The sequence below is a fragment of the Vicia villosa genome, linkage group LG7 (assembly GCF_029867415.1).
Source record: "Vicia villosa cultivar HV-30 ecotype Madison, WI linkage group LG7, Vvil1.0, whole genome shotgun sequence".
NCBI lineage: Eukaryota > Viridiplantae > Streptophyta > Magnoliopsida > Fabales > Fabaceae > Vicia > Vicia villosa.
The window spans coordinates 49569280-49578669 of record NC_081186.1 but is presented as its reverse complement, the minus strand read 5'-3'; the positions used below and the strand labels follow the sequence as shown (position 1 = coordinate 49578669).

General features: G+C 33.4%; 1 protein-coding gene across 1 annotated transcript; it reads left to right on the top strand.

The window, feature by feature from the left end:
* Window positions 1-5570: 5570 nt before the first annotated feature.
* LOC131620543 (polygalacturonase At1g48100-like) lies at window positions 5571-9390 on the top strand. Its single transcript, XM_058891656.1, has 7 exons — window positions 5571-6082; window positions 6824-6955; window positions 7189-7413; window positions 7610-7654; window positions 7748-7955; window positions 8217-8407; window positions 8689-9390. The coding sequence occupies exons 1-7, from the start codon at window positions 5660-5662 to the stop codon at window positions 9079-9081; spliced, it is 1617 nt and encodes a 538-aa protein (XP_058747639.1). The 5' UTR covers window positions 5571-5659; the 3' UTR covers window positions 9082-9390.

Genomic DNA, 9390 nt, shown 5'->3' with positions numbered 1-9390 from the left:
AGACTATCCGCATCGAAGATTTGCTTGTTATAATATTTTGTCCACCACTGATGAAAATCTATGGTAGAATAGAAAGCAGGTTCGAAGGAAATGGGAGAGAGGGTCGTGATTCCAACATATCTAGAGATCTTAGACTCATAATCTTCTTCAGCTGAATGCATAGTGTTCAGACACATATGACTTCTCTTTTCGTACATACATGTTGGTTTGAGTTGAACCAACCCAAATTGTCTTGATACAAGGTTAGGTTGGTAACAAAGAAGACAACAGGGGCTCTTCGGAGATCGTAGTCGATGATACAACAGTTTAGACGTTAGAAAAGCCTCCCAGATAACCATGGATTCAGCTTGTTGATCTGGAGAAGTTGCAGGGTATTCTCGTGTAAACCATTCAGGACCTACCTCTCTTTTCACAAATGTAGCCATAGAAGGACTGAAGTGGTAACGTTTAGCGAACATCATCATGTATGCTCGAAAAGTCTCACGAAGCTTTCCTGGTTCTTCTTTGGGAGTTAGGTGGGCTAGTCTAGTCCCTTTGACTGTTTGATTTCGTATGGCCATATCTTCTTCATCCACGATTACTTTGCGTGGGAGGTAAGCTTCGAAGGTGGCGTTGAGCCACAACTATAGTAACCAGAAGGGTCCAGCGAAGAGAAGAGATCCAGTTTTGTAATATTTGACGAGATATGTTGCTTCGCCAAGATTTTCAGAAAGGTACCCTAAAATTAGCTGGCTTAAATTTAATTTCTTCCCAGCATTTATCTGGTTAGCCATACAAAGGTACCTCTTTGCCACTTGGAGGGATCTAGAACAAAAAACGCATCTTGAGAGCCAAAGTGCCAGGAATGCAGTATGCTCTTCATCTGTTACTTCATCAGTCGAAATGTCATGGTGTCTTAAGATGAATGGAGTGTAAGTGGCTTTGATTTCGTTAAATTGAATGGTGTCGGTATCCATGTAGTTGGGATCGAAAACTTCCCATGTTGGTCGAAGCCCTGTGATAGCGGCTATGTCGAAAAGGGTTGGGGTAATCATTCCACAAGGAAGATGAAAGGTGTTATGAGAAGCATCCCAAAAATATACAGAGGCTACTAACATAGCTTGGTTGTATTCTAAGTCTGTCTTAGACAATTGGATCAGGTCATAAATCCCTAAATCTTTCCAAAACGAAGCCTTTTTGGTTTCTACTTTAGCCAACCAAGCATAGTAAAGTTCAGGATCTTTTGTTAAAGGGATTGATCTAAACACTTTGAGAAAGTTGGCCATATAATTCAACCTAATTTTCTCTGGAACCGCGGCGGCTTCAGTCGAAGCATCATCCGCATTGGTAGTTTCAGCTAAGATTAGGTTACCCTATTTGTCTATTTGGTTCTTGCTAACTAAGAGCCTAGTCTTATAATAAGCAGGAAAGAATTTACCCAGAGAAGAACTACTATCCCCAGGTAAAGGACCCATAAAAGCATGAGTTTTTCCAGATTACCTGAGAAGCGTAAATAGCGCGAGTTTCTGCTAAATTTGGGTCTGGAATGTATTGCTGGTTACCCACCTGTGTAGGGTTCTGAAACTGTTGAACCGGTTGAAGCGCATTTGAAGTCTCCGATGTGGGGATTTGGATGGTGGAAGACGCCATGGATGAGATTGCTTCAAGAATTAGGTTTGAAACCAAAAAAGGGGTTTTTTGTGTGTTTAGTTGCAGAAGGATGGAGAACAAAGTTGTGTGATAAGGGGAAAACCCTGAAGGCTAAAGCTTGGGTATTTAAAGGTTTAGTAAGAACTTTTTCAAATCGTTTTGAATAAAGGTCAAAAGGACACGCGGCAAGAGATGACTTAATCTAATGGCGGTCGAACAGTTATTAGCCTTACTCCTAGTATCTAGGAGCAATGATCACAAGTAATGACAAAACGTGGGAACGCACGTTTTGAAGAGACGTCTTTGAAAATGAAAAGACGTTTTGAAAGATAAGTCATAAATGATTATGACGTTAGTCAGATGTCTTGGAACTCTAAAAAATATGAGTAAAGCGAAATCTCATCATGACAAGAAACGCCTATTTCTCTTGTTTGTCGAAACAGGCATTTATTGGGGGCAATTTGTTAGCTGGAGATTTTGATTGAAGGATATGTTTCTTGAAGAATTAGAGTTCGAAGAATAAAATGGCTTTCGATGGCCATTCCTGAGAATAAATGGTTTTTTAAAAGGCCATTTCCGAGGATGTTATTTATGATGAAGATGATTGAAATCGAAGCTGAATCGAGATAGATTGTCTTTGGGACTTAAAGGTTTTTCGAAATACAAGAGTACTGAAGCTCAGAGTATTTCGCTTCATTCTCATCAAAGATCACGTTGCCACGTATCGAAAGAGGATTCAGGCGGGAGGATTTGAATTTCGAAATATTTTGTGTAACCGAACAAGGACAGATGGCGCCCCAGGGATTCGAAACGCATGCATGTGAGCAACGTGGCATTTTGTTAGCGTAGGGCCGTTAGGGTCGAATTAGTATAAATAAGGGTCTTAGTATCAGGATCCGGTGTGTTCATTTTGTACAAATCACTCACAAATCACTCAAGTATCAAGTGTTAAGAGAAAGAGTTCGCTGAGAAATGTACGTATGACACCACACTTTTAATATGTTTGTATTTCTATTTATAGAATCAAAGTGTCTTTAAGTTTCTTTTACTTTTCACCCAGTCTTTCCTTCAATTCCAGTTTTCTTTTCGATAAGTCTTTACATTATTGCACTTTACATTTCTGCACTTTACATTTCTGAAGTCTACATTTCTTTACATTTTCGTCAAAGTTTCACTTACATTTATAACCAGTTTATATTTCAGTTGTGTATATTATTTGTCAGTTTATAACAAGTTTCGAAGTAAAAGACCAACAAATATGAACCAAATTATCTCGAAAGACAGCTATTTGTCTATGTCCTAGGATCAATCTAGTCGATCCTGCGAGTAACCAAAGTATATTTATAGTTTGGAGGACTAGCGGTTGTTTACCGGAAATCATCGTAAACAGTGAGCAGATACATGAGTGAACCAATAGTGTCACAAATGAAGGCTTCAAGAAGAATTCTAAGATACCTAAATGGATCGATACACTATGGAATTTTATTTTGACGAGACTCTGAAGGCGAAGAAGCAACAATTACTTAATTTTCAGATGTTGATTGGTGTAGAGATAAGGAAGATCGAAGAAGCACAACTGGATATTTATTTCAAATATTTGGTGCCCCAATTTCATGGTGTTCGAAGAAACACCTGTGGTGGCATTATCATCGTGTGAAGCTGAATACATAGCAGGATCATATGCTGCATGTCAAGAAATTTGGATTAGATCTTGAAGAAATGGAGGTCAAAGAGAAGAAACCTCTTGTGTTGCAAATAGACAACAAGTCAATTATAAATCTAGCGAAGAATCCAGTTCTGCATGGAAGGAGTAAGCATATTGAAGCTAGATTTCACTTCCTGAGGAAAAAGGTAAATTGAGGTGAACTTGAAGTTAGGCATTGCTCGAGTGAAGCACTGTTGACCGACGTTTTCACCGATGGATTGAAGATCGACAGATTCCTAAATTTAAGAAAGAAATTAGGAATAGTACAGATTGACTATTTTTAGAGTATGTTCGACAACTTGGATTATAGTGGGGTATATTGAGATATTATTTGATATTGTTGAGATATTATTGGATATTAGATATAATATAAAATATAATCAAATATAATAATATCAAATATAATCAAAGTTGTGTACGCCCAAATTCAATTAAGATTGTATATAAATAGTCATAGTCTGTATCATTATTTGTAGAATTTAATTCAATAATATAATCCACATTTTTTTATTCTCTCCTCACTAAAAATGCCTCACGCACTAACAAATCTCGTGTGGATTATTTTAAATGTGGATTTAATTATTAATCAATAAATGTATTTTTATGTCATTTTACATTTATCAGCTCGTTAAACCGCTAATTTTATCAAACACTTTAATTAGCTTATCAGCTATCACTCGTCACACTCATCGACCATAAGTTATAAGTTATAAGTTAATTTATCATCCAACCGTTAATTTTATCAAAGAGAGCCATAGAAAGTGTGATATTATATAGAATATACAGTAATAATTTCATATTATAACACATGGTCTATTAAACCAATTAATTAAATCTAAAATATATTTTATTTAAAAAATATTTTCTACATTAAAATATTTGGGAATTATTTTCTACATATCAATAATATTCAAAAGGTTGGCTAACAAACTAAGTACTAATATTTTCTATAAAAAAATCACTAATAGCCCGGACGGAGCTAGGTTCACTTGCTTTTATATTTATTTATAGGAATATTATTTATAAATAGATATGAATACTGCAAAAACAATTTTGATATATATACTTAAAAAAACGTAACGTAAGGTGTGCCATTCTAGTTATCTTCCTTAATATTGATTTTTTATTTTTTTAACTATATAATTATAATATAATATAATATAATATTATAATAATATTTAAAAATTTATATGATCATCAATCTTTCTATAAAATTTATAGCAATTAATAAATATTTTGCATATTTGTTATATGCTTAGTTGGTATTTAAATTTCTTTGATATTACCAAAAAAGTGTAATTGTTGAGAGTTTTTTTAACATATATAATAAAAAATTTAAGATGAATTTGTTACTCCTAAAAAATTTCATAATATTTTTTCTAACTCTCAAAAATAATTTTTTATTTTAAAATATTCATGTAATATTTATTTATCTTTTATTAACATATTTTTTTATTTATTAAATTTCATTCTGTCACTATTAAAATCAACTCAATCAACTTTTATTATTCAAACATAATATTTTATTTAAAAAACATATTATTCATATATATTGCCCCACTAACAAAATTTTCTGGTTCCGTCCCTCGTAATAGCCTAATACTAAAATGGTTATTCTAAGAGTAAGTGAGACTAAAAACAAACTTTGAGATAGACTTTTGTGCTTGAGAGATAAACTAAATTTTACCATTAAAGTTAACCTTATGCTAGCATGTGAGTTTTTTTCCTTATAAAAATGTAGCTACTATATCACAAGAATCACAATAATGTTGCAAGAATCACAAAATATTCTGATCCCAACAGATAATGTATACCACACTTTGAAACCCTGCTAGGAGAAGAAAAGAAAGTTGGAAAAGACAGAAGATAGATTTGGCTCTGCCTTTAACCAATAAGATAATTAAAAATAAATTTGGAACTATATGGTAAAAAAATTAAAAAAACTTATAAATAAAATATAATTGTAGCCCCCAACTGTCTTTTGGCTTGGTCACATGTAATCACTTTTGATATGTGGCAACAAAAGTATAGCAGCCCCACTTTTGTTCACTAAATAAAATTCTAACCAAAATTCACAAAAAGTAAAAACAATTAATAAAAGATGAGAGGGTGAAAAAGAATGAATACATTAATGCTTGCCATTATCAAGAATATTTTATTGTTTTAGCATAAACACTTATTAATACTCTTGAAAAATAAATAAATTCTCTCCCTATATAAACACATAACCTTCACTTATTCTTTTAGCAACACAACACAAATAATTCTCTCAATTTTTCTCTTCTCTTCCTCTCTCTCACATTTCTATATAAACAAATATTAAAAATGTGTGGCTTGAGCTTTAAGAGTTTCACATACATTCTTCTTATTGCTTTTATTATTTTGTGTTCAAATTTTGAAGAGTGCAATGCAAGAAGAGGAAAACATTGGAGACAAAATAGAGAAGAGATGGTTTCTATGATGAAGAAGAAAGGAAAGAGTCATGGCAATGGACATAGCAATAATGGTGGAGGAGGAGGAACAAAATTTAAGGCTTCTCCACCACAAAAGAGCATTCCTTCAATCTCACTGCCGCCACCGCCACCACAAAAAAGCATTCCCTCGCACTTACCGCCGCCGCCTCCAGCGCCACAAGAAGAAGTTACACACTTAACTCCACCACCACAAACTTACATTAGTGAATCCTCTACCACTTTCAATGTGCTAGATTTTGGAGCTAAAGGAGATGGAAAAAGTGATGATACAAAGGTAAATTAAAACTTGAATTTCATTATATTTAGTCGATTATATACGATATTTTTCATTGTTTTAAAAATTAAGTCAGACATTAGTCGAACGAAGAGTGTTCAGATCACAATTAAATGTATTTTTATTAAATTTTTGTTTACTAATAAAAGAAAAGTGACACAATCACAATTGCATGGAAATTTCATTAATATTTAAAATGAAACTATAACTACAAAATTATTATATTTTAACCACTATAATTATGGTTATGAATTTGTTAATTTTTTGTTTGTTTTGTTAGACCGTCCGTGTTTGAAATATTTTGTTTCCTTCTAACAAGTAGTAATCATTTGGGTTCTGCTACCTAAGTTTATGGTAAATTAATAATATGCAATTAGGAGCTTAATTAATTATTTTTTCTGTTTTATGCTTTGAATGCAACTCTCGTGTTTGTAATATAATATGTCGTTATATAAAGTTTACAATGACATCGATTGAAAGCTAAGTAGTGAGAAAAATACAATAACTAGAACAAACCAAAGAGGTGGGACCTACATGATGATAAATGATTCTCGTTAAGACAGTTAGAGTCACAATTCAAACAGTAATTAATCTCTTTATCAAAACCGGTTTAGCTAAGTTAATTGCGATTTAACCGTTACAAATTTTAAATCATGTGTAGTAGTTTGTCTGACACGCACTCAATAATGACTCTGATCTTTACCACGCTCGTAAGTTAATTTTGGTTGAAATAAAATGCAGGGATTTGAAGCCACATGGGCTGCAGCATGTAAAGTAGAGTCATCAACCATGTTCATTCCAGCAGACTATGTCTTCTTAGTAGGCCCAATTGTATTCTCAGGCCAATTCTGTAAACCCAAAATCATTTTTCAGGTAACATTTTTTATTTGAAAGAGTTATATATATATATATATATATATATATATATATATATATATATATATATATATATATATATATATATATATATATATATATATATATATATTTACATTTACATGTCAAAACATATGCACTTGTTCTACATGTGATTCTGTTTCTTTAGGTAATGAATATTGTTGAAACAGACAATTCAGTTGTAGGCTAATAAGGTTAATTTTTTGCAGGTTGAAGGAACCATTATTGCACCAACAAATCCCAATGTTTGGGGCAAAGGACTACTACAATGGTTGGATTTTATAAAACTAGTAGGGTTTACCATTCAAGGAAATGGCATCATTGATGGAAGAGGCTCAGTTTGGTGGCAAGACACTCAGTATAATGATCCTTTAGATGATGAAGAAAAACTCTTAGTCCCTTTGAACAACACACTCGGAAGCCCACCAATGCAGGTAATTAACGAACTGACACGTAGATAACTGTAATAGCTTAAGAAAATAAAAGAGATTGATTGTAATCACATATATCAGTGTCGTGTCGTGTTGGTGTTAGTCATTGACACGCATCTGACATTGAATACGCCTACTTAACATGACAATTTTGTTCACACGAGGCTAATTGTTTATACCTTTTTTGCAATTGCAATAGATTGAAAATTCACTCGGAGGAAAAATGCCAGGAATCAAACCAACTGTGAGTAACATTTTAAACCGAAACAAAACCTAATTTATTTATGTTTAGAAGATTTTCGGAACATAATGAAAGTAATATTTGTTTATGTTACAGGCAATAAGGTTCTATGGAAGTATTAATCCAACAGTCACAGGCATAACAATTCAAAATAGTCCACAATGTCATCTCAAGTTTGATAATTGTAATGGAGTTTTGGTTCATGATGTGACCGTAACGTCTCCTGGTGACAGCCCTAACACCGATGGAATTCACTTGCAGAACTCCAGAGATGTTTTGATATACAAAAGCACTTTAGCTTGCGGTAATATTTCAATCATGGATAAATTATTCCAAATTTCCATCGACAGGAACAACAGATGTTATAGAGTATCTGAACTATATATATAGTCTAAATACATTGCTTATTCAATGAATCTAAAAAATAAATTTTTTCTTATAAATAGGACCCGAGGGAATACAAAACAGAATCTCTAAATGAAAACGCAAAGCATAATATGTAAACTTATAAGCATAAATAATCCGAGTTGACTAATTGTTGTTTTGAATTATAACTGTTATGCAGGAGATGACTGTATTTCGATACAAACTGGTTGTTCAAATGTATATGTACATAATGTCAACTGTGGACCAGGACATGGAATCAGCATTGGAGGTCTAGGAAAGGATAATACCAGAGCTTGTGTTTCAAACATTACTATCAGGGATGTCAACATGCATAACACAATGAATGGAGTCAGAATCAAAACATGGCAGGTAAGAAAAAATCCTAAGTTGAAGGTTATTTATAAGACAAAATTAATGATCCCTAACCTCAGAGTCGTCTCAAGTTTTTGGAGGTCACGTTTAGATTTGTCGCAGTTAAACTATGTAGATTTGTCACAGTTTAACTATGACAAACATTTTATAAGGCCCTATTTAGCAAAGGTTTAATCGTGACAAATTTCGGGTCATGTACGGTAGTCCGTCTTGCACACCCTAAAAAACGACTATGCCTAAGTTGATAAAAAAATTTGACTTCAAAATCATTTATGCAGGGTGGATCAGGTTCTGTACAAGGAGTACTATTCTCAAACATACAAGTATCCGAAGTTCAATTCCCGATCGTAATCGACCAATTCTACTGCGACAAAAGAAACTGCCAAAACCAAACAGCAGCAGTGGCACTCACAGGAATCAACTACGAAAGTATAAAGGGAACATACACAGTTAAGCCGGTTCACTTTGCGTGCAGCGATAGCTTGCCTTGTGTGGATGTTTCTTTAACAAGCGTCGAATTACAACCTGTTCAAGACAAATACCATCTTTATGATCCATTCTGTTGGGAGACTTATGGTGAACTGAAAACTACAACGGTTCCGCCGATTGATTGTCTGCAAATCGGGAAGCCGCCGAACAATCGGATTCAGACAGCTCATGATTTATGTTGATCATGAAATATTTAGCTAGTTAGATAAATTATGATGTATATTATTTATATATATAAGTGGTTTTTCATAGGAAATTTAGTGGCCCTGCAACTAGCAAGAGGTCAATAATAGTGTGATTATAATTATAGGGAGGTTTGTTAGTTAGTTATGGTATTGTTTGAGTGTGAGGTATTGTTATACGAGTGATATATAGCATATATAGATGGAAATATTTGTACCTAAATTTAATAGAATTTCGGGTTTGAGGTATTTTAATCAAAAGTCTAGACAAACGGGCATATAATACTTTGCGGTCCTCTCCAGCTCAAG

Bases quoted from the DNA above. Each gene is read 5' to 3' on its own strand.
- LOC131620543 (XM_058891656.1), top strand. From the start codon at position 5,660: ATGTGTGGCTTGAGCTTTAAGAGTTTCACATACATTCTTCTTATTGCT. The intron at 7,414-7,609 runs GTAATTAACGAA...CAATTGCAATAG, and splicing joins TCGGAAGCCCACCAATGCAG to ATTGAAAATTCACTCGGAGG. The intron at 8,408-8,688 runs GTAAGAAAAAAT...TCATTTATGCAG, and splicing joins TCAGAATCAAAACATGGCAG to GGTGGATCAGGTTCTGTACA.